The sequence below is a fragment of the Budorcas taxicolor genome, chromosome 1 (genome assembly GCF_023091745.1).
Source record: "Budorcas taxicolor isolate Tak-1 chromosome 1, Takin1.1, whole genome shotgun sequence".
Lineage (NCBI taxonomy): Eukaryota > Metazoa > Chordata > Mammalia > Artiodactyla > Bovidae > Budorcas > Budorcas taxicolor.
This window is the reverse complement of record NC_068910.1, coordinates 132,084,462-132,111,316: the sequence shown is the minus strand read 5'-3', so window position 1 is coordinate 132,111,316 and position 26,855 is coordinate 132,084,462. Positions and strand designations below refer to the sequence as shown.

Genomic DNA, 26,855 nt, shown 5'->3' with positions numbered 1-26,855 from the left:
CATCAACATTATTAGGACTTGTTGGCTTGTTGTACCAAACTAAAATGATAAGTGAAGACTATGATCTTTCTCACAGCAAATAATAAAGCACCCAGTGCATATCCAGCATTCTACTCTACAGGCTTTAATATCAAAGACCAAATGCCTGCCCAATAGGAACCTGTAGTTAGGTACTGGGAATGTACTTAAAATGATACACAAAACAAGATTAAAGAAACAAAACTGAACTTTTTAGCATGCTAAATGAAAAAGTATAAAAATAGTTATAAATTGAAACAGTAATAATATTTGTATTACATATAGTTTTCAGCCACAGGACTGGAGAAGGTCAGTTTTCATTCCAACCCTAAAGAAAGGCAATGCCAAAGAATGTTCAAACTACTGCACAATTGCACTCATCTCACATGCTAGCAAAGTAATGGTCAAAATTCTCCAAGCCAGGCTTCAACAGTACGTGAACCATGAACTTCCAGATGTTCAACATGGATTTAGAAAAGGCAAAGGAACCAGAGATCAAATTGCCAACATCTGTTGGATCATAGAAAAAGCAACAGAATTCCAGAAAAACATCTACTTCTGCTTAAAGCCTTTGACTGTGTGGATCACAACAAACTGTGGAAAATTCTGAAAGAGATGGGAATACCAGACCACCTGACCTGCCTCTTGAGAAGTCTGTATGCAGATCAGGAAGCAACAGTTAGAACTGGACATGGAACAACAGACTGGTTCCAAATCAGGAAAGGAGTATATCAAGGCTGTATATTGTCACCCTGCTTATTTAACTTATATGCAGAGTACATCATGCGAAATACCTGGCTGGATGAAGCACAAGCTGGAATCAAGATTGTCAAGAGAAATATCAATAACCTCAATACGCAGATGACAGGACCCTAATGGCAGAAACCAAAGAAGAATTAAAGAGTCTCTTGATGAAAGTGAAAGAGAAGAGTGAAAAAGTTGGCTTAAAACTCAACATTTAAAAAACTAAGATCATGGCATCTGGTCCAATTACTTCATGGTCAATAGATGGGGAAACAGTGAAAACAGTGACAGACTTTATTTTCTTGGGTTCCAAAATCACTGCAGATGGTGACTGCAGCCATGAAATTAAGACATTTGCTCCTTGGAAGAAAAGCTATGACCAACCTAGACAGCATACTAAAAAGCAGAGACATTACTTTGCCAGCAAAGGTTTATCTAGTCAAAGCTATGGCTTTTTGAGTAGTCACGTATGGATGTGAGAGTTGGACCATAAAGAAAGCTGAGTGCCAAAGAATTGACGCTTTTAAACTATAGTGTTGAAGAAGACTCTCAAGAGTCCCTTGGACTTCAAGGAGATCCAACCAGTCTATCCTAAAGGAAATCAGTCCTGAATATTCATTGGAAGGACTGATGCTGAGGCTGAAACTCCAATAATTTGGCTATCTGATACAAAGAACTGACTCATTGGAGAAGACCCTGACACTGGGAAAGATTGAAGGAAGGAGGAGAAGGGGAAGACAGAGGATGAGATGGTTGGATGGCATCACCAACTTGATGGATGTGAGTTTGAGCAAGGTGCAGGAGCTGGTGATGGACAGGGAAGCCTGGCGTGCTACAGTCCATGGAGTCGCAAAGAGTCATATAGGACTGAGCAACCAAACTGAACTGAACTGATAGTTTTCATTCTGCAATTGTACCATTGCACATAGAAAATCTGCTCATTCTTTGTAGCCATGTTTACCAAGTAAACAGCTTTCCTGGGTGAAGAAAAGTTCTCCAGTTGGACATGAAATCTCTAATCCACATTTAAAAAACTGCTAAGAAAAAAAAAACCTTCCATACTGCATTCCATTTCCTAAAATAATGATTTTAAACTTTTAATCATAAAAAACGGCTTGATGTTGTGAAATTGAGTATACCTTATGAATTTGTTATCACCAAATATATATGATAAGAAACAAAGTGAAAACAAGACTTTACCACCAGAGGGACAGTACAGTGACAGTATGATGACAAGAACCAGAAAGACAACTAAGTAACAATGAGCATCTGCCATGCTCCACATTCCATCAGGAATTTCATATTTTCTCACTTATTCCTCTCTTACATTGCCAACCTTTAATTATCCTCCAATGGTGAAGCGCTAAATCATAAATACATTATCGCATAAATAAAAGACCCATTTTCATTACTAACTTAAACCTCATTATATAAGAAAATATGTATTAATATGTAATATGTCCGGTGATAGTAACTTATAACAGTAAGCTAAAGAAGAATTGGGCTTTCCTGGTGGCTCAATGGTAAAGAATCCACCTGACACTGCAGGAGATATAGTTCAATCTGTGGGTCAGGAAGATCCCCTGGAGAAAGTAAGTGAAAGCATTAGACACTCAGTCGTGTCTGACTCTGCGATCCTATGGACTGTAAATTGCTAAGCTCCTCTATCCATGGAATTCTCACTGGAGTGGGTTGCCATTCCCTTCTTGGATCTTGCTGACCCAGGGGGTCATCTTGTAAGTCTATGGGGTCACAGAAGAGTTGGACACGACTTAGCAACTAAACAAAAACAAACGGAGAATCAGATGATTTTAAGTGACTGAAGATGATTACACCATCAGAACCTTGGATACAAACTTTGCCTTTGACAGCCTTCATTTTCTTTTTCTGCAGAGTTAATCTATCTCCTGATTTTAACCCTAATTCCTTTATACCTTCACATTCCTGAATAAAGATCCTAACTTCTTTTAGATAACCTACCTGTTAGCTGTATTTCAGCTGTTTGCCTGTTAGCTGTATTTCAGAGGTTTACTACACCTACAGAAACTGCATTGTAAGAGTAACTAGACTTCTAGATCAGTTCATAAGAGCCTATTTAACATAATTGGAGCTGAAAAGCTGTGGATCTTACCATAATAAACAGTAGAAAAGTAATACGATGCTAGTAATGAGACAAAACACAGGTTATCTTCTTCCCCCAAGTGGCCTGGTAACTACTGGTGAGTTGCATTCCCCTGCTGCATCCCCCGCACCAACCAAACACCTCGTCTCCAATGTTTTCTCATCAATTTTAGACTTCATATATACTCTATTCCTCATTGTTTTTCAACCAAAAAAGGGAGGGGGGATAGTTTCACTTAATACTCTTCCCTAGTTAATTTCATAAAATGAAAAGAATTAGGAAGGCACTTTATCAGAAAAGAGGTTAAGGGTAAAGGGAGGTAACTCCCTCTTTTTACTTCTTGCACTAAACTCACCTCAGAGTATGACTGACCTTCCAGAGGGTTTGTCTTTTCATGAGATCAGTGTCTCAATGTTTAAAGAGATTTTAAAATGTACAACTATCCTTTTTATACACCTAAAACCAATTTCAAAGTTTCAAGATTTCATAAAATACAACTTAATTTCCATATGGTTAATAATTATTGTGTGAGTCACTGTTCCCTAAGTAGTAATATAAGTTTATCTATTAAACACTATAATTTAAGGAAGGTATCCTTCAATTAATAAAACAGATGAATTCCTTAAAATTTTATACAGAGAATTATACTACACATATGAAAAGAAATCACAAAACTGGATTATACATTCCCCCTCCCCCACCCCCATCCCAATCAATTAGTCAAGTTGAAGAATTAAAAGAAAATGAAGACTTAACTCCATTGCACTCTGCTGCCACACCGCACAACCACCCCTCATGTAGCAGCTACTATGATGTGTGCATGGCACAGTGCCACCACAAGCCAGACTCCACAGAACGTGCACCACTAGCTGAACTGCATTACTCAGATACTACAATCTGTTGAAATTTATCTTTTATCCAATACATAGGGAGAGAAAATTAGAAGAATCTTCTCAATTTTAAATGTTACTCACCTATTTTTTTTCTTAAAACTTTTGAACTTCCTCTACCTATTCAACTAGAATCTAAGGTGAGGTACCATCTGATTTAGCACATAATTTGACACTTAGTTTGGCTTCTCAGGGGTATTCTGAAAAGAGCACTTCAATTTCTTTACAAATCTAAAAACCACAATGCTTAGAGGTGAGGAATCGAAAATAATACAAGCCAGGGCAGGTCAATTATCTCAATGAGTTACAACCTAATTTTAGAGAGTGGATATAGAAATTCTAAAAAATATTAATAAGAAAACAAAATGGTGAAAAGGGCAGTCAACAAGTTTTACAGTCAATCTGTGAAGGGAGTGAGGTTACTAGAGAAATCAAACAGTAGTAATGAAGCAGCTGACTCAAAAGACACAGGCTATAGGCGGACCTTTGAAAGAAAGAGAAGTACTTAGAACTATGGCTAAGAAAGTACAGAGTGTTGCCAGTTTCATGCTGTGCTGCAACCACTACTATAGATCTTTGGGTTTTATCTGGCAAACTCATGGTGGTTAGAAAAAGAGGTGTCATGTAAGAATTTTAATATGTCAAGTAACACATCAATTTCCAATTTTATGTATTTCAGGCTAAATTTATCATACTGCATAAAAACCTCAATGAACTAGAAACCAACTAACAAGACTTCTAATCAGTGAAAGAAAATATATGAAATCCAGGTTGTTAGGAACTAGAACTAAAAATTCTCTGTTATTCAAACCTTTCTTAAAACTTGGCTATAAAAATACACAAAGAGGTTTTTCTATATGTGGTTCTGGGGGTCATGTAATCTATTTATTCTTTTAGACATTTCTAAATTATATTCTTAGATCAGGCTGATTAGACCTCTGCTGATTCACCTGACTCCTAAACTCACTAATAAATTGCTTTTTGCATCAAGCTATTTGCTTATACTAAGGAATATTATAAGAAAAATCATAAAAAGCTCATGGTATGGCTGCTGGAAGAATACTATCCAAATTCTGTCTCTCTTTATGTACATCAGGTTTCAGTAACATGAGAAGCAATGTTTTTATCCAATGGAACCTGTGAATCCCATAAATGACCCATTATCCCCCTTTGTTTTGGCCCCAAGGAAGTTCAGAACAATGTTTGTAGCCTTTTTCTAAAAAAATTAATGGACTATGCAGTTTGCATCTCTAGAAGGATACGTTACTTCAGTTTATTACTCTATCTTTATTTTTTCTGTCATATGATTCTCTTACCTGTACTCTTGAATTTTTTTAATTGCCTCACATCCTTTGTGGAATAACATGGGTACAAATAAATAATACAAAATCTAGAATTCACAACAATTAAACAGCATTGAGCACTGGAAGAATGCTAAAATTTCACCACATTCTACTCTCCTTTTAAGCCAATAAGGTAGAGGAACAAAAAACATTTGCAAACAAGCGTTTGGTTTTTTAGAGTCCAGGATATCTGCCAGAATTAATACATATTCAAACCAATCTGTCTTGGCACTACACAACAACTGGAACTCGGGATGATAAACCCAGGGCCCTAAAAGAACCTATGAAATATTTTAAGGTTTCAGGCTTTTTCTTCAAAATACAGAAGTAGACTAAGATATCATTTTAGATATATTTTAACCACCATGACCACCACCACATTTTCTAGCTAAAACTCTCAGAAAGACCAAGTAAAGACAATGCTCATTATCCCAGGTAATCCAAGTAAATATAGACCTTCTTTAAGGTTCTCTTCTGGGCTTCTCTGAAACTCATTGGGCATGTCTACCCTCACAGTTTCAGTGTCTATGTAAATAACTCAAAAATCTCTCTACCACTTCAACAGAACGCCTTGTTATAACCTCAAGTAAAATGATGAAAATGGAGCTTCACTGTCTCCCTCTTCTTCCTCACCACATAAGCAACCCTTTTCAAAGATCTCATTCTGTCCTATTCCAATTCCAAGTCCACTTCGTCCCTTTCTTCTCTTCATCTCTGATATTCTATCTTATCAGGCTTAACCATTTCTTCTCCTGAAGTATCTTTCTTGTTGGCATTTTCTTTATCATTTGCACTTTTATGTTACGAGTTCAGGCCCTAATTACAAGTTGACTTCTCTCCTCTACTCAGACTTTCCATTTCACCCTATATTTTACTGTCTCAGCACTGTTTTTTATAAAGCTATTTTCCTCAAACCTGCAATAACAGTTTCCTAAACTTCTTACATCATCAAAGTGACATCCCTCGACCTAAACTTTCAGGGAGATGTAGGATACGGCCCCACACTAATTATCTCACATTTCCCATAATTATCCCTACATCACCATTCACTACTTCAGGCCAGGTTAATGCACCTACCACACTTTGATCTTCAGCCACAGCATTCATAAGACTGTTGTCTTTCATGTCTTCTAGATCTCTGTTCAAATGTCACCCTCTCAGAGAGGCCCCTGACCACCAAAAGTCACTATCCCACTGCTCATTCTTTATTGGGCACTGTGTCAATAAATAATAATGATGAGCACTATCTCCTCTCACTAGGATATAAATCTTGCAAGTTCTTTGAGGGCAGCTATCAGGTATGATTTTTTATATTTCCCATGACAGTTTTCCTGGGCATGTAAGAACACCAATAAATACCTAATGATCAGTTTACAAGACAGAATATCTGCAATCTGTAAAAATATAAAATTTTCTAAAGCCAGACATAAACACAGAGAAACTACAAAAGGGGTAATGACATAACAAATATTATTTAGTATAAGTTCAGAATCACATCATTTTTGACTTGAAAAGTTTTCCTAAGCTAATCAACACTAATTTCTATTTCAACAACTAAAATTTCATTAAAATGACAACCACTAAGCAAATGATTCTAAGGGAGCAAGCTGAAGTCTTACTTAATATTATAACGTCCAGTTTTCAGTGTACATCTATCAGGAAGCTGAGCCAGTTTTCTTGAGAGCATTTTAAAATACTTTCTGCACTCCTGCATGCCTGTGCCTTGTTCATAGTCAGTAGAAGCAGAAAGTGGCAGTCCATCTCTGACACGAATGACTGAGGCAGATAAAATCATAGACATTTCCACCAGCAGAGAAGACCTGAAACAAAATTAACAATTTGAGTGAGGTAAGAAATTAAATCTAAGGCTGATAAACAGTGCAAAAATGTGCAACTCACTAATAATCAAAGACTTACTAATTAAAGCAATGACATATCATACTTTCCCTCACAAATTAGCTGTTAAAAAAAACCACTTGCTTCCTTCTGGCATTTCTATAAGTATACATGGAAATAAATATTGGAATAAACAGCATGTAAAAACAATTTGGTGATGTTCAACGAAAGTTTAAAAAAAATATGCCCTTCGACCACTATATATATATATATATATATATATATATATATATATATATATATCCTTATCCTAAAGAAGATAATCAGGTTTAGAAAAAAAATTTTAAACAGAAAGACATTTTTCTCATAGAAAGAGCTGAAAGCCTAAACATTCAACAACAGGGGGATGGTTAAACAAATTATTGGTATACCCCATGATGGAATATAATGCAACTAAAAGTTATGTTTGTTAAGAACAGTTTAATGATATGGTAAAATGTTTATATGTTAGGTATTTGAAAAGCAGGATCAAAACTGTATATGTTGTTTTCCATAAAGACACAGAGAAGGAAGAAGGGAGGGATAAATGGCAAAACAGATACTGGAAGGAAACATGACAAAATCAGAATGCTCATTTCCAAGAAACAGTATTATGGGTGACAGTTATTTTACAATTTCCTAAGTCTCCGCAATATTCCACAATGGGAACATATTATTTTTATAATCAGATAAATGTTTTATTTAAAATAAGTCTTAAAGCTAAAGGAATACTAATCAATACTGTTCTCAATCTTTTTGCCAGAAAGCAAATCATAATGTATGGATGTGAGAGTAATGTATGGATATGAGAATGGACTATGAAGAAAGCTGTGCACTAAAGAATTGATGCTTTTGAACTGTGGTATTGGAGAAGACTCTTGAGAGTCCCTTGGACTGCAACGAGAGCCAACCAGTCCCTCCTAAAGGTAATCAGTCCTGAATAGTCTATTGGAAGGATTGATGCTGAAGCTGAAACTCCAATACTTTCACCAGCTGATGCGAAGAACTGACTCACTGGAAAAAACCCTGATGCTGGGAAAGACTGAAGGTGGGAGGAGAAGGGGACGACAGAGGATGAGATGGATGGATGGTATCATCAACTCAATGGACATGAGTCTGAGTAAACTCCGGGAGTTGGTGATGGACAGGGAGGCCTGGTGTGCTGCAGTCCATGGGGTCGAAAAGAGTCGGACACGACTGAGCAACTCAACTGACTAAATCATAATGACCTGTTTTATTATATTCTAATCATGCTTTACAAAAATAAATAAAAGACCATAGGTTTTTGCAGGTCTGAAAGAAATCAGGTAAACAGTCAAATTTTGATAAAATACACACATATACAGTGGTTCTCAAATTTCAGCCTGTATCAAAACCACTGGAATTTTTATTAGAAATGCAGATTTCTGGGTCCATCCCTCAAAAAATTCTGATCCATCGACTATGGGGTGGAGCTTGAGCATTTTCCATTTTAAGCAAATTCCCCAAGTAATTACTATACTTATCTAAGGACCATACTTTGAAAAAAACTGAATTACAACATGTTCAGTTCAGTTCAGTCACTCAGTCATGTCCGACTCTTTGCGACCCCATGAATCACAGCACACCAGGCCTCCCTGTCCATCACCAACTCCCAGAGTTCACTCAGACTCACATCCATCGGGTCAGTGATGCCATCCAGCCATCTCATCCTGTCGTCCCCTTCTCCTCCTGCCCCCAATCCCTCCCAGCATCAGAGTCTTTTCCAATGAGTCAACTCTTCACATGAGGTGGTCAAAGTACTGGAGTTTCAACTTTAGTATCATTCCTTCCAAAGAAATCCCAGGGTTGATCTCCTTCAGAACGGCCTGGTTGGATCTCCTTGCAGTCCAAGGGACTCTCAAGAGTCTTCTCCAATACCACAGTTCAAAAGCATCAATTCTTCAGTGCTCAGCCTTCTTCACAGTCCAACTCTCACATCCATACATGACCACAGGAAAAACCATAGCCTTGACTAGACAGACCTTTGCTGGCAAAGTAATGTCACTGCTTTAGAATATGCTATCTAGGTTGGTCATCACTTTCCTTCCAAGGAGTAAGCGTCTTTTAATTTCATGGCTGCAGTCACCATCTGCAGTGATTTGGGACCCCAGAAAAATAAAATCTGACGCTGTTTCCCCATCTATTTGCCATGAAGTGATGGGACCAGAGGCTATGATCTTAGTTTTCTGAATGTTGAGTTTTAAGCCAACTTTTTCACTCTCCTCTTTCACTTTCATCAAGAGGCTCTTTAGTTCCTCTTCACTTTCTGCCATAAGGGTGGTGTCATCTGCATATCTGAGGTTATTGATATTTCTCCTGGCAATCTTGATTCCAACTTGTGCTTCTTCCAGCCCAGTGTTTCTCATGATGTACTCTGCATAGAAGTTAAATAAGCAGGGTGACAATATACAGCCTTGACGTACTCCTTTTCCTATTTGGAACCAGTCTGTTAGCAGTCTATATCTAAGTGATAACTCTTTCCTGCCAGGCCATAGAGCATAATGCCACTGAATACGTCTCCTTCACTAGCAGCAGTAAAATTGAAAAATTTGGTAACAATGTCATAGGCTTTTTTCAAGATAATACTCAGAGACTAAATTAATCCTTACCTAATCAGCTTAGTTAGTTCAGTATTATCTCACTCCAAAAATGAAAAACTGAGTTAGTAATATATCAAACAATGACAAATAATATCAGTTGGTACCAAGTTTGGAAACCAGGGGCCCCTAATTTTTGTCGCAGTGTCAAGTCGAAATCTGAGTGCCCAATCATGATGATAACTGATAACAAAACTTAACCTAAATAATAAAGCTAATGCATTAAATTTACCTCCCCCTTTACCTCTATTCATGAGGGAATGAGAGGAAAAGCTAGGTATTAATATGTCATTATCCTTTAATATTTTTCTTCTCCATTTATTTGAAAGGAAAAAAAAAAACAGCAGGAATTAAATTAGTCTTTACCATAATGGAATCTTCAAACAAAAGTTCCAACGTGACATATCCAAATCATTTTTTTTCTTCCTATTGAACCAGCTCCTTTTTCCTTCTGAAGGCAGTAGCAAAAGAAAGCTGGGATCAAGGGATAATGTCTATACTATAAATCTCTTTTTTAAGTTGTTACATTTATTAAACCACAATTGTAACATTTAGCCTAAGTGTAAGAAATTAGGAAAATGGCTTACTTTATACCCTTATAATTTATGATTTAAACAGAAAATTTCATCTTTCCCGAAGTATACTGAAACACAATGACCACTCTAGGACTTAACATGAGGGCAAGATTGTGACTTACAGTTTCCAAACATCCATATTCTTACTACTGTTTAAAAGAAACTGCATTCTTTATGTTTCATCTTTCTAGGATCTCAACAGAAATATTAGGAATAAGCTTTACTATACAATGCCAATTTTCACATAACCTTCAAAGCTACTCTTTTCTTTTTATATGACTTAAGACAGAAATGTATGATTCACACTTCCTAAAAGAATACCAACCTAGTTAAGTTCCATTCATTTAATGAACATTTATTATTTATGCCAGGGGCTATGTTAGACATTAGGAATAGCTAGTTCCTACCACGGAGAAGCATCAATCCAGAATTAAATTCAGATGGAAAGAGCAAACATAGCAAAAGCTATATTGCCAACTGCTTTACTAACTGGAAAACTACAGTTACACAAACTTGCCTTTCAGATATTCCTAATATACAGTTTTAGGCTTGTAAGCAAAAGCACAACAGCAGTGACATTCCTCTTCTAACTTCTTGAAAGGCTTTCAGAGAAGCTTCAATAGACCCACTGATAAGATTTCTCTGAGGAGAAAAAATTAAACCTCTTCCTTTCAGAGTCATTTAACCTAGCATTCAAACCAGCGAACTAACAAAAGAAACTGGGATGACAGTTAGTGAACAATATGAGGCTTGACTAATTTGTAGAGACTTTAGTCACCTTCAGTTCAGTTCAGTCATGTCCAACTCTTTGGATTAGCAATCTTTCCGTTATTTACTCAATACATACACCCCACCTTTTTTATTTTTACCTTGAATTCTTAATACAGTTCCTTGAACATACACACACTCCAATCTTAATCTGGACTGTGGCAGTAGAAAAAGGAATCTGTTGACATTAAGGCCAAGCTCGGGTTCAGTTCAGTCAGTTCAGTCGCTCAGTCGTGTCTGACTTTTTGCAACCCCATGAATTGCAGCACACCAGGCCTCCCTGTCCATCACCAACTCCCAGAGTTCATTCAGACTCATGTCCACCAAGTCAGTGATGCCATCCAGCCATCTCATCCTCTGTCATCCCCTTCTCCTCCTGCCCCCAATCCCTCCCAGCATCAGAGTCCTTTCCAATGAGTCAACTCTTCGCATGAGGTGGCCAAAGTATTGGAGTTTCAGCTTTAGCATCAGTCCTTCCAAAGAAATCCCAGGGCTGATCTCCTTCAAATTGGACTGGTTGGATATCCTTGCAGTCCAAGGGACTCTCAAGAGTCTTCTCCAACACCACAGTTCAAAAGCATCAATTCTTTGGCGCTCAGCTTTCGTCACAGTGCAATTCTCACATCCATACATGACCACAGGAAAAACCGTAGCCTTGACTAGATGGACCTTTGTTGGCAAAGTAATGTCTCTGCTTTTCATATGTTATCTAGGTTGGTCATAACTTTCCTTCCAAGGAGTAAGCGTCTTTTAATTTCATGGCTGCAGTCACCATCTGCAGTGATTTGGGAGCCCAGAAAAATAAAGTCTGACACTGTTTCCACTGTTTCCCTATCTATTTGCCATGAAGTGATGGGACCAGAGGCTATGATCTTAGTTTTCTGAATGTTGAGTTTTAAGCCAACTTTTTCACTCTCCACTTTCACTTTCATCAAGAGGCTTTTTAGTTCCTCTTCACTTTCTGCCATAAGGGTGGTGTCATCTGCATATCTGAACTTATTGATATTTCTCCCAGCAATCTTGATTCCAGATTGTGCTTCTTCCAGCCCAGCGTTTCTCATGATGTACTCTGCATAGAAGTTAAATAAGCAGGGTGACAATATACAGCCTTGATGTACTCCTTTTCCTATCTGGAACCAGTCTGTTGTTCCGTGTCCAATTTTAACTGTTGCTTCCTGACCTGCATATAGGTTTCTCAAGAGGCAGGTTAGGTGGTCTGATATTCCCATCTCTTTCAGAATTTTCCACAGTTTATTGTGATCCACACAGTCATAGGCTTTGGCGTAGTCAATAAAACAGAAATAGATGTTTTTCTGGAACTCTCTTGCTTTTTCAATGATCCAGCGGTTGTTGGCAATTTGATCTCTGGTTCCTCTACCTTTTCTAAAACCAGCTTGAACATCTGGAAGTTCATGGTTCACGTATTGCTGAAGTCTGGCTTGGAGAATGTTGAGCATTACTTTACTAGCGTGTGAGATGAGTGCAATTGTATGGTAGTTTGAGCATTCTTTGGTATTGCCTTTCTTTGGGATTAGAATGAAAACTGACCTTTTCCATTCCTGTGGCCACTGCTGAGTTTTCCAAGTTTGCTGGCATACTGAGTGCAGCACTTTCACAGCATCATCTTTCAGGATTTGAAATAGCTCAACTGGAATGCCATCATCTCCACTAGCTTTGTTCATAGTGATGCTTTCTAAGGCTCACTTGACTTCACATTCCAGGATGTCTGGCTCTAGGTGAGTGATCACACCATCGTGATTATCTGGGTCGTGAAGATCTTTTTTGTACAGTTCTTCTATATATTCTGCCACCTCTTCTTAATATCTTCTGCCTCTGTTAGGTCCATACCATTTCTGTCCTTTATCGAGCCCATGTTTTCATGAATTGCTGGAATGGGTGAATTTAACTCAGATGAACATTATATCTACTATTACGGGCAAGAATCCCTTAGAAGAAATGGAGTAGCCATCATGGTCAACAAAAGAGTCCGAAATGCAGTACTTGGATGCAGTCTCAAAAACGACAGAATGATCTTTGTTCATTTCCAAGGCAAACCATTCAATATCACAGTAATCCAAGTCTATGCCCAAACCAATAACGCTGAAGAAGTTGAAATTGAATGGTTCTATGAAGACCTACAAGACCTTTTAGAACTAACACCCAAAAAAGATGTCCTTTTCATTATAGGGGACTGGAATGCAAAAGTAGGAAGTCAAGAAATACCTGGAGTTACAGGCAAATTGGCCTTGGAATACGGAATGAAGCAGGGCAAAGGCTAATAGAGTTTTGCCAAGAAAATGCACTGGTCATAGCAAATACCCTCTTCCAACAACACAAGAGAAGACTCTACACACGGACATCACCAGATGGTCAACACCGAAATCTGACTGATTATATTCTTTGCAGCCAAAGATGGAGAAGCTCTATACAGTCAACAAAAACAAGACCAGGAGCTGACTGTGGCTCAGATCATGAACTCCTTATTGCTAAGTTCAGACTTAAATTGAAGTAGGGAAAACCACTAGACCATTCAGGTATGACCTAAATCAAATCCCTTATGATTATACAGTGGAAGTGAGAAATAGATTTAAGGGACTAGATCTGATAGATAGAGTGCCTGATGAACTATGGATGGAGGTTCGTGACATTGTACAGGAGACAGGGATCAAGAACATCCCCATGGAAAAGAAATGCAAAAAAGCAAAATGGCTGTCTGGGGAGGCCTTACAAATAGCTGTGAAAAGAAGAGAAGTGAAAAGCAAAGGAAAAAAGGAAAGATATAAGCATCTGAATGCAGAGTTCCAAAGAATAGCAAGAAGAGATAAAGGCTTCCTCAGCGATCAATGCAAAGAAATAGAGGAAAAGAACAGAATAGGAAAGACTAGAGATCTCTTCAAGAAAATTAGAGATACAAAGGGAACATTTCATGCAAAGATGGGCTCGATAAAGGACAGAAATGGTATGGACCTAACAGAAGTTCAGGTTAGGATACCCATAAAGTCTAGGCAGGGTAGTGGCTGGAGAAAACATGGAAAAGCTAGTGGGAACTGAGAAAAGGGAGAGGTTAAGACACTTGCATGGAAAGATTTAACAGCAGTAGTTTTATTGGGGTTATATATACATCTTTAGTACACTGGTCCATTCTCCCTCACCTTAACAGAAAAAAAAAAAAGTAGCATATGCCTTTACACAGCATCAGAAAACTCACAGGAAATCTGAGTGCTGGCTTATATATTCTTTGCCCAATAGCAACTGCTAGAGTAAAAATTTACACAATACCAAACTCCTATAGCAGTGGTTAGCAAGCAGTCTTTTAGATCCAAGACAACAAGATGCTGGCCTTTCTTATTCAGAATGTTGTAGGGTAATGACTGTGGTTCTAAGGTTCCAGGAAGGCAATCTCTCAAAAGCAGTAAACAAAACCCAATGCGTAAGTACATTTTATATCTACTTTACAGCAAGATGCTTTCAAAATGCCACTTTTCAGGGAAAAAAAATAATTTCATAACAGGTTAATCACTCTTACTTTTAGTCTGTTATTTCCCAAACTTCCATCATCCAAGTACCATTTTCAGAAGTCATATTACCGTATCTGCATCCCACCTGTACTGTTTTTTACCTAATACAGGTCTTTCAATTGATTTACTTTTTGCCCTATGCTTAGCAATAGCATCTATGAAATCAGTTTTGAGGTGTTAGGTTTTCCTTCTAATTTAAATTAAAATATATAAAGAACTTTTGTCTTATCAAACATGTGTGGGAAAATTTTTGCAGAATTTCTTTTATGTTTATCTGCTTATCATTCGAATTATCTTGCCTATCTTAAGTTACCAAAGTTTGGGAAACACTACTTTGGTACATACTGTTTTATTAAAAGTACTAGCTGAAGATCTGTCTCTCTCCTTTTGACTCCCCCACTTCTCCTTCCTCCCTCTTCTCTTCTCTATGTAACTCTGTGAACCTCTCTGGGTGTTCCAGGCTGTGGAGAGCACATAGGGAACTGATTACTGGCTAGACTGCTCTTTCCCTTTTGATTCCCCCTCTTCTCCTCCTGGTCACCTGTATCGCCCTCCTCCCTCTTCTCTTCTCCATGTAATTCTGCAAACCTCTCTGGGTGTCCCTCACTGTGGAGAATCTTTTCTCCATTAACCTAAATGTTTTACCATCAGTGCGATATGGATGGAGAAGTCTTGAGGCTACTGTAAGAATAAGACTAAAAAACCAGAGGCCGAAGGCTTAAATCCAAAACTTGAACGCACCAGAAAACTCCTGACTCCAGGGAATATTAATCAACAAGAGCTCATCCAAAAGCCTCCATACCTACACTGAAACCAAGCTCCACCCAAGAGCCAACAAGTTTCAGAGCAAGACATACCATGCAAATTCTCCAGCAACGCAGGAACATAGCCCTTAGCATTAATATACAGGCTGCCCAAGTCACACCAAACCCATACACACCTCAAAACTCACTACTGGACACTTCATTGCACTCCAGAGAGAAGAAATCCAGCTCCACTCACCAGAACACTGACCCAAGCTTCCTTAATCAGGAAACTTTGACAAGCCACTCGTCCAACCCCACCCACAGGGAGGAACCACAAACTTCCAGCATACAGAAAGGCCACCCCAAACACAGCAATCCAAACAAGATGAAAAGGCAGAGAAATATCCAGCAGGTAAAGGAACATGATAAATGCCCACCAAACCAAACAAAAGAGGAGGAGATAGGGAGTCTACCTGAAAAAGAATTCAGAATAATGATAGTAAAAATGATCCAAAATCGTGAAAACAAAATGGAGTTACAGACAAATAGCCTGGAGACAAGGATTCAGACGATGCAAGAAATGTTTAACAAGGACCTAGAAGAAATAAAAAAGGGTCAATCAATAATGCATAATGCAATAACTGAGATCAAAAACACTCTGGAGGGAAACAACAGTAGAATAACTGAGGCAGAAGATAGGATCAGTGAGGTGGAAGATAGAATGGTAGAAATAAATGAAGCAGAGAGGAAAAAAGAATTTTTAAAAATGAGGACAACCTCAGAGACCTCTGGGACAATGTCAAATGCCCCAACATTTGAACTATAGGCATCCCAGAAGAAGAAGACAAAAAGAAAGGCCATGAGAAAATACTCGAGGAAATAACAGTTGAAAACTTCCCTAAAATGGGGAAGGAAATAGCCACCCAAGTCCAAGAAACCCAGAGAGTCCCAAACAGGATAAACCCAAGGCAAAACACCCCAAGACACATATTAATCAAATTAACAAAGATCAAACACAAAGAACAAATATTAAAAGCAGCAAGGGAAAAACAACAAATATCACACAAGGGGATTCCCATAAGGATAACAGCTGATCTTTCAATAGAAACTCTTCAGGCCAGAAGGGAATGGCAGAACATACTTAAAGTGATGAAAGAAAATAACCTACAGCCCAGATTACTGTACCCAGCAAGGATCTCATTCAAATATGAAGGAAAAATCAAAAGTTTTACAGACAAGCAAAAGCTGAGAGAATTCAGCACCGCCAAACAAGCTCTTCAACAAATGCTAAAGGATCTTCTCTAGACAGGAAACACAGAAAAAGTTTATAAACTCAAACCCAAAGCAACAAAGTAAATGACAACAGGATCATACTTATCGATAACTACCTTAAATCTAAATGGGTTGAATGCCCCAACCAAAAGACAAAGACTGGCTGAATGGATACAAAAACAAGACCCCTATATATGCTGTCTACAAGAGACCCACCTCAAAACAAGGGACACATACAGACTGAAAGTGAAGGGCTGGAAAAAGATATTTCACACAAATGGAGACCAAAAGAAAGTAGGAGTAGCAATACTCATATCAGATAAAATAGACTTTGAAATGAAGGCCGTGAAAAGAGACAAAGGACATTACATAATGATCAAAGGGTCAATCCAAGAAGAAGATATAACAAGTATAAATATATATGCACCCAACATAGGAGCACCACAGTATGTAAGGAAAATGCTAACAAGTATGAAAGGGGAAATTAACAGTAACACAATAATAGTAGGAGACTTTAATACCCCACTCACACCTATGGACAGATCAACTAAACAGAAAATTAGCAAGGAAACACAAACTTTAAATGATACAATGAACCAGTTAGACCTAACTGATATCTATAGGACACTTCACCCCAAATCAATGAATTTCACCTTTTTCTCAAGTGCACATGAAACCTTCTCCAGGACAGATCACATCCTGGGCCATAAATCTAGCCTTAGTAAATTCAAAAAAACTGAAATGATTCCAGGCATCTTTTCTGATCACAATACAATAAGATTAGATGTCAACTACAGGAAAAAAAAAACTATTAAAAATACAAAATGGAGGCTAAACAGCATGCTTCTGAAAAACCAACAAATCACAGAAGAAATGAAAATATGCATAGAAACAAATGAAAATGAAAACACAACAACCCAAAACCTATGGAACTCAGTAAAAGCAGTGCTAAGGGGAAGGTTCATAGCAATACAAGCTTGCCTCAAGAAACAAGAGAAAAGTCAAATAAATAACCTAACTCTATCCGGTAGTCATACATGGATGTGAGAGTTGGACTATAAAGAAAGCTGAGCACCAAAGAACTTATGTTTTTGAACTGTGGTGTTAGAGAAGACTCTTGAGAGTCCCTTGGACTGCAAGGAGATCCAACCAGTCCATCCTAAAGGAGATCAGTCCTGGGTGTTCATTGGAAGGACTGATGTTCAAGCTGAAACTCCAATACTTTGGCCATCTGATGTGAACAGCTGACTCATTTGAAAAGGCCCTGATGCTGGGAAAGATTGAAGGTGGGAGGAGAAGGGGACGACAGATGATGAGATGGTTGGATGGCTTCACTGGCTCAATGGACATGAGTCTGAGTAAACTCCAGGAGCTGGTGACAGACAGGGAGGCCTGGTGTGCTGCAATTCATGGGGTCGCAAAGAGTAGGACATGACTGAGCTGAGCTGAACACCTAAAGCAACTAGAAAAGGAAGAAATGAAGAACCCCTGAGTTAGTAAAAGGAAAGAAGCCATAACAATTAGGGCAGAAATAAATGAAAAAGAAACAAAGGAGACCATAGCAAAAATCAACAAAGCTAAAAGCTAGTTCTTTGAGAGGATAAATAAAATAGACAAACCATTAGCCAGATTCATAAAAAAAAAAGGGGGGGGGGGGAGAAGAATCAAATCAACAAAATTAGAAATGAAAATAGAGAAATCACAACAGATAACACAGAAATACAAAGGATCATAAGAGACTGCTATCAGCAACTATATACCAATAAAATGGACAACTTGGAAGAAATGGACAAATTCTTAGAAAAGTACAACTTTCCAAACTGAACCCGGAAGAAATAGAAAATTCTAAACAGGCCCATCACAAGCATGGAAATCAAAAGCATAATCAGAAATCTTCCAGCAAACAAAAGCCCAGGACCAGACAGCTTCACAGCTGAATTCTAACAAAAATTTAAAGAAGAGCTAACATCTATCCTACTCAAACTCTTCCAGAAAACTGCAGAGGACGGTAAACTTCCAAACTCATTTTATGAGGCCACCATCACCCTAATACCAAAACCAGACAAAGAATGCCACAAAAAAAGAAAACTACAGGCCAATATCACTAATGAACATAGACGCAAAAATCCTTAACAAAATTCTATCAGAATCTAACAACATATTAAAAAGATCATACATCATGACCAAGTAGGCTTTATCCCAGGGATGCAAGGATTCTTTAATATCCACAAATCAATCAATGTGATAACCACATTAACAAATTGAAAGATAAAAACCATATGAATATCTCAATAGATGCAGAGAAAGCCTTTGACAAAATTCAACCTACATTTATGATAAAAACCCTCCAGAAAGCAGAAATAGAAGGAACATACCTCAATATAATAAAAGCCATATATGACAAACCCACAGCAAACATTATCCTCAATGGTGAAAAATTGAAAGCATTTCCCCTAAAGTCAGGAACAAGACAAGGGTGCCCACTCTCACCACTACTATTCAACACAGTTTTGGAAGTTTTAGCCACAACAATCAAAGAAAATGAAATAAAAGGAATCCAGACTGGAAAAGAAGAAGACAGACTCTCACTGTTTGCAGATGACATGATCCTCTACATAGAAAACCCTAAAGACTCCATCAGAAAATTACTATAGCTAATCAATGACTACAGTAAAATTTCAAGATATAAAATTAACACATAGAAATCCCTTGCATTCCTATACACTAACAATGAGAAAACAGAAAGAGGAATTAAGGAAACAGTTCCATTCACCATTGCAATGAAAAGAATAAGATACTTAGGAATAAATCTACCTAAAGAAACAAAAGACCTATATATAGAAAACTATAAACACTGATGAAAGAAATCAAAGGTGACACAAATAGATGGAGAAATATACCATGTTCATGGATCAGAAGAATCAATATAGTGAAAATGAGTATACTATCCAAAGGAATCTATAGATGCAATACAATACCTATCAAGCTACCAACAGTATTTTTCAGAGAACTAGAACAAATAATTTTACAATTTGTATGGAAATACAAAAAACCTCGAATAGCCAAAGCAATCTTGAGAAAGAAGAATGGATCTGAAGGAATCAACCTGCCTGACTTCAGACTATACTACAGTCATCAAGACAGTATGGTACTGGCACAAAGACAGAAATATAGATCAATGGAACAAAATAGAAAGCCCAGAGATAAATCCACACACCTATGGACACCTTATCTTTGACAAAGGAGGCAAGAATATACAATGGAGAAAAGACAATCTCTTTAACAAGTGGTGCTGGGAAAACTGGTTAACCACTTGTAAAAGAATGAAACTAGAACATTTTCTAACACCATACACAAAAATAAACTCAAAATGGATTAAAGAGCTAAACGTAAGACCAGAAACTATAAAACTTCTAGAGGAAAATATTCAAGAATCTACAATGCAGAAAAGACAATCTCTTTAACAAGTGGTGCTGAGCACAAGCTGGAATCCAGATTGCCAGGAGAAATATCAATAATCTCAGATATGCAGATGACACCACCCTTATGACAGAAAGTGAAGAACTAAAGAGCCTTTTGAGGAGAGTGAAAAAGTTGACTTAAAGCTCAACATTCAGAAAACTAAGATCATGGCATCTGGTCCCATCACTTTATGGCAAATAGATGGGGAAATAGTGGAAACAGTGTCAGACTTTATTTGGGGGGGCTCCAAAATCACTGCAGATGGTGACTGCAGCCATGAAATTAAAAGATGCTTGTTCCTTGGAAGGAAAGTTATGAGCAACCTAGACAGAATATTAAAAAGCAGAGACATTACTTTGTCAACAAAGGTCCATCCAGTCAAAGCAATGGTTTCTCCAGTAGTCATGTATGGATGTGAGAGTTGGACTATAAGGAAAGCTGAGCACCAAAGAATTGATGCTTTTGAACTGTGGTGTTGGAGAAGACTCTTGAGAGTCCCTTGGACTGCAAGGATATCCAACCAGTCCAATTTGAAGGAGATCAGCCCTGGGATTTCTTTGGAAGGACTGATGCTAAAGCTGAAACTCCAATACTTTGGCCACCTGATGTGAACAGCTGACTCATTTGAAAAGAACCTGATCCTGGGAAAGATTGAGGGCAGGAGGAGGAGGGGACGACAGAGGATGAGATGGTTGGATGGCATCACTGGCTCAATTGACATGGGTTTGGGTAGACTCCAGGAGTTGGTGATGGAAAGCAAGGCGTGGCGTGCTGCGGTACATGGGGTGGCAAAGAGTCAGACATGACTGAGTGACTGAACTGAACTGAAGAGGAAAACATAGGCAAAACACTCTGTGACATAAATCACAGCAGGATCCTTTATGACCCACCTCCCAGAGTAATGGAAATAAAAGCAAAAATAAACAAATGGGACCTAATTAAACTTAAAAGTTTTTGCACAAGAAGGAAACTATAAGCAAGGTGAAAAGACAGCCTTAAGAATGAGAGAAAATAATAGCAAATGAACCAACTGACAAAGAATTAATCTCAAAAATATACAAGCAGCTCCTGCAGCTCAATTCCAGAAAAATAAATGACCCAATCAAAAAATGGGCCAAAAAACTAAACAGACATTTCTCCAAAGAAGACATACAGATGGCTAACAAACACATGAAAAGATGCTCAATATCACTCATTATCAGAAAAGTGCAAATCAAAACCACAATGAGGTACCATCTCACAGCAGTCAGAATGGCTGCTATCCAAAAGTCTACAAGCAACAAATGCTGGAGAGGGAAGAAGAAAAGGGAACCCTCTTACACTGTTGGTGGGAATGCAAACTAGTACAGCCACTATGGAGAACAGCGTGGAGATTCCTTAAAAAACTGGAAACAGAACTGCCATACGACCCAGTAATCCCACTGCTGGGCATACACACCAAGGAAACCAGAATTGAAAGAGACACGTGTACCCCAATGTTCACTGCAGCACTGTTTACAACAGCCAGGACGTGGAAGCAACCTAGATGTCCATCATCAGACAAACAGATAAGCAAGCTGTGGTACACATACACAATGGAGTATTATTCAGCCATTAAAAAGAATACGTTTGAATCAGTTCTAATGAGGTGGATGAAACTGGAGCGTATCATACAGAGTGAAGTAAGTCAGAAAGAAAATCACCAATATAGTATACTATTGCATATATACGGAATTTAGAAAGATGGTAACGATCACCCTATATGTGAGACAGCAAAAGAGACATAGATGAACACAGCAAAAGAGAACAGTCTTTTGGACTCTGTGGGAGAAGGCAAGGGTGGGATGATTTGAGAGGGTAGCATTGAAATGTGTACATTATCATATGTGAAGCGGATCACTGGTCCAGGTTCAATGCATGAGAGAGGGTGCTCAGGGCTGGTGCACTGGGATGACCCTAGAGGATGGGATGGGGAAGGAGGTGGGAGGGGGGTTCTGGATGGGGAACACATGTGCGCCCGTGGCTGATTCATGTTGATGTCTGGCAAAAACCACTAAAATATTGTAAAGTAATTAGCTTCCAATTAAAATAAATAAATTAATTTTTTAAAAAGTACTAGCTGAGATCTGGGAACTGGGGTGTAGCTTTGGAGAAGGCTATACTAATTGTGATGCACTGGACTGGGGGAAGATGGAGTGAAACGAGAAGGATTTCATGCAGCCATAGGTTAGCAGGAAGGTACTTGGGAGATAGAGCCTGAAAAGAGGTGAAAAGGGTACTAAAAACAACCAGAGTTTATTTTGCAACTTTACCTGTGCCCCGCATCTTATCAACAGCCTTTGGTATTTTTATTATAGGTACTTGTACTGCATAGTATGCATAAGAACTCTGGCTCCAGAGTAGATCATTCACACATCTAGGAAGAAGGCCTTCAACACATACTCAATTGCATCAGTAATTTGCGTAACACCTCACAGTTAACGAAGAGTGAGGGAGGTATAACCTCCATTTTACGGATGAGGAAACTTTCCTCAGTGTCACACTGCTAATAGACGGCAGTGCTTAAATCTAAGTCTCTTGTATATCTCTACATCACTGTGCTCCTCCTACAATCAACAAGGGGCAAGTAGCCAGTGATACAGGAATTAGCTATTCATTCTGAAATAACAATTTTTAAAAACAGCTTATATACTATACAGTAAGTATTATAGTTAACAGGGTGTACTATGAAACCAAATTGCCTGGATTCAAAAACTGGCTCTACCATTTAGTAATTGTGTAAACTTGGGCAAACTGTCTTTTTATGCTCAATACCCTCATCTGTCAATTTTGACTACCAATAGCACCCATCTCATAGGACTGTTTAAAGATACTAATAGTATTTACCACATAAGAACATGTAAAGAACCTGAAACACCACCTTGCAGATGGAAAGTGCAATATTAAGCGTTTGTTATTATTGACTGTCCTCTATTTACCACTTTATACACATTACCTCATTTAAGCCTTCCAATACCCTGTGAGGTAGTTATTATCCATTCCATTTTATCTCTGAGGAAATTCAAGCCCAGAAAAGTAATCTATTCAATCCTGAAACGAGCAAGTGACAGAATTAAACTCAAGCATAATTCTAACCACACTCTGAAATGTTGCCTATCAACATATTTAAGCTTCTTACTCAACTACATTGGAGAAGGAAATGACAACCCACTCCAGTGTTCTTGCCTGGAGAATCCCAAGGACGGGGGAGCCTGGTGAGCTGCCGTCTGTGGGGTCACACAGGGTCGGACATGACTGAAGCGACTTAGCAGCAGCAGCAACTCAACTACATGGACAGGAAGGTCGAAAGTACCTGTTTGTTAAGACCTAGACTCATTGGAAAAGAGCCTGATGCTGGGAAAGATTGTAGGCGGGAGGAGAAAGGGACAACAGAAGATGAGATGGTTGGATGGCATCACTGACTCAATGGACATGAGTTTGAGCAAGCTCTGGGAGTTGGTGATGGACAGGGAAGCCTGTGCGCTGCAGTCCATGGAGTCGCAAAGAGTTGGACACGTCTAAGCGGCTGAACTGAACTGCAGGCTCCATTAATACACCAGTATAAAATACACTGAAGATTTTAAGAATCAATTATGTACACACAGGCTTTCCTGGTGCCTCAGATGGTAAATAATCTGTCTGCAATGCAGGAGACCCAAGTTTGATCTTTGGGTGGGGAAGATCCCCTGAAGGAGGAAATGGCAACCCACTCCAGTATTCTTGCCTGGAGAATCCTACGGACAGAAGAGTCTGGTGGGCTACAATCCGTGGGATCACAAAGACTCAGACACGACTACCACTTTATAATCACTTTATACACATACACACACACACAAACACTAAACTAATTATGGTTCTCAGTATAGGCAATGCCCAGATGCCCCTTAAATTAGGGTTGTGTTGTGTGCTTGGTCAACCCTCAGTCCTATCTGACTCTTTGCAACTCCATGGACTGTAGCCTCCCAGGCTCTTCTGCCTATGAAATTCTCCAGGCAAGAATACTGGAGTGGGTTGCCATTCCCTTCTCCAGGGGATCTTCCTGACCCAGGGATCAAACCCAGGTCTCCCACATTGCAGGCAGGTTCTTCACCATCTGAGCCACCAGCCAACCATTATCTTAGCACTTGAACAAATGCCAGTAACCTGCAAAGGGACTCAGAAAGTTTTAAGAAGTGGCTGTTCCACCTGTTAGCTGAGATCCCATCATCTCCCTCCTGGTGGCTGACACCTTACCCCTAGGCTTTGCCTTGGCTGAAGCAAAGCATAGAAGGAACTGATTCTCAAGCTTTCCCACTGCCCCAGGTGGAAGACCCAGGAAACTAAACGGGGCGGGGCAAAGCTGCTGTTTTCACTGTCAGAGAGATTAAAGGCAGCTGAGGCTCGGCCTATTCCGGAACCCCCAGCTACCTGTCGAGCCAATTGCTTAGGTCTCCCTTATGCCACATCGTTTCCTAAGTGCCATTAACAGGACCTTCGGTTTCTGTGAGCCAACGCGGGCAAATCTCTGGGTTCAATGCTTGAATTAGCATTGAGGTTGAACTACCTCACAAAAAAGCTAAGTAACCCTGCCTAAAAGAAAATAGGAAGTGCCGTGTCAAGCTCTCTGGGCCACCTAAACAGTCTAGGAGGGCCACCGTGTTTCTGACACCTGGGCGCCAGGGAATGCCGCTTAACCGCTGGCAGCTCAGAGCGACTGTCCCTCCCTCCTCGGCCCCCTGCTCAAGCTGCCCGATATCCCGGCAGGTCAGCCGAAGGGCAACCGCCGTTCGCGCGGCCCCAGTGATCCCTCAAGTTGAAGGGAACGAAGTCCCAGCAATCCCACCCCTTCAAAGCTCCACGACTCCGACGACTCCCGCTCCCACGCCACGAACTTAGTTCCCGCCCGGGGTAGGTAGGTCTGCAGTCCCAACAGCGAGAGTCAGGACCGTGGCAGGAGAACGGGAGAGACAGGCGAGCGGCAGATCAGGGTTCGGGCGACCCCAAGAAGGGACGAAGGACTGGGAGGGGCCGGGCCGTACCTGTCGAGCCGAGACCCGCCGCTCCGAGTGACGCGCTTCGCAGTGCACTGTGGGGCCGGGGAGTGGCCTCTCCGCGGGGCAGCCCCGCGTGCAACGTGGCTGGCACCCAGCGGGATCAAGCCCCGCCCCCGTTCCTTGCTCAGGCCAATCAGGTTCTGGGGGAAGGACACACTAACCCGCCCGCTCCGGCGGAGATTGACAGCTTTTCACGCTTCTACGCCAAGAGAGTGGCAAGTCCTGGATTGACTGATTATACTGTCCCTCGCAAATAAGGCTGAGCTCCCGTCTGCCGCCTGTACCTGCAGGTAGTTTGTTTCTTATGCGGCCCTGCAGGAAACACTTATAGAAGGAGCATGAAAGCCCCACTCTGAGTGAACAAGAAAAGGACCTGTCCCATTATTACCACTCCCGGGAAGGCATCCTACCTTGACAAAGAAATGCCAAATGCTGTTCCTGCAGTCCATCCCAGCTTTTGCATCGGTCATGCATTATTAAACAAGTGCTTACTGACTGCATACTATGTGCCAAGCCCAGTGTTAGGCATTGGGTTATAGGAGTGAATATAACTTTCGGTGGATCTAATGTGTGATAGGAGCAAGAGATGTTAAAGCATAAACATTACGTAATTATAAATTGTGATCAATTCTATGAAGAAAAATTAGTGAGTGCAACGATAGATTAATAAGGACTATGGGGAAAGAGTTCTTTGAAGAAGTGCCTTTGAAGCTCCAGGCACATGAAAGAGCCTTTAAGAATGTTGCAGGCATAGAGAATATTATGTTTGAGATTGTTGGGGCATGAAAGAATTTGATGTGTTCTAGGAACATGTCACTGAAAGGAAGTCAGTGGGGTTGAGGTGTAGGAGCAAATGAGTCGAAATGAATCACAGGCCAGACTATGCAGGCTCCTCCTGGCCACATTATAAATTTTAGACTGTATTTTGGAATGTATCTTAAGGTCAATGGGCAGCTAATAGAGTCTAAAGTAGGGTCAGATTTACATATTTATTAATAAACTCTCACTTAGGCTATTTGTGGGGAATAGTTTGAAAGAGGAGAGAAGGGCTTATTGGAAGTCCTGTTTGGAGGCAGTTACATTAGTCAAGGCCAGAGATGACGGTGGCTTGAGCTAGGGTAATGACACTAGAGACAGAAAGATTTGGGTAATTTTGAAATACTTATTTATAAATTAGAGGTGGAATTCAAAGGATGTAATAAAGAATTGGTTTGCCTAGGATGATAAAGAAAAGCAGAGCATTAAGAATGCCTCCATGACTTACTAGATGAATTAAGAATCCATTTACTGACTCAGGGAACCTAGAAGGAGGAGCAAATGGTCTTGGACATATTAAGTTGGGCATGCTTGTATATGGAGATGTCAAACAGATTTGGAGATGTAAGTCTGAAGTCCAGAAGCAATGTCTGGACTAATTATATAAATTTGCTGGTTGTTGGAGTGGGTTAACCAAGCAATTCCACTCCTAGATATATGTGGAACAGAAACATATTCATTTGTTTACCATAAACATATATAAGAATATACCGCATATATAAGAATTCTCATAGGATAAATAAACTTTAGAATATTCACATAGTAGAACAGTGTACAGGAAAGAGAATGAACAATCAACAATTACATACAAAGCATGGATGAATCTCACAACTGTAAAACTGACTGATAAAAGCCAGACACAGAAACTGTATACTATTTGATTCTACTTATATAACGTTCAAACAGAGACAAAAATAATATATGGTAATAGAAGTTAGACTGTTGGTTACCCTTAGGTGGCATTAAGGTTTGGAAAGGGCCCCTAGGGGGCTTCTGGGGTTCTAGTAATGTTTGATCTGGATGTTAATTACACTAGT

At 39.4% G+C, this 26,855-nt stretch overlaps 1 protein-coding gene across 1 annotated transcript in view; it reads right to left on the bottom strand.

Moving 5' to 3' along the window:
- SEC22A (SEC22 homolog A, vesicle trafficking protein) overlaps positions 1 to 25,016 on the bottom strand; it is an 86,022-nt gene extending 61,006 nt beyond the window's left edge. The window contains exons 1-2 of the mRNA XM_052643542.1: positions 24,988 to 25,016; positions 6,737 to 6,937 (exon numbers count right to left, since the gene is read on the bottom strand). Coding sequence (XP_052499502.1) covers positions 6,737 to 6,918 — 182 coding nt within the window. The 5' untranslated portion in view covers positions 6,919 to 6,937; positions 24,988 to 25,016. The remainder of the gene's footprint in view (positions 1 to 6,736; positions 6,938 to 24,987) is intronic.
- Between the last annotated feature and the right edge of the window lie 1,839 nt (positions 25,017 to 26,855).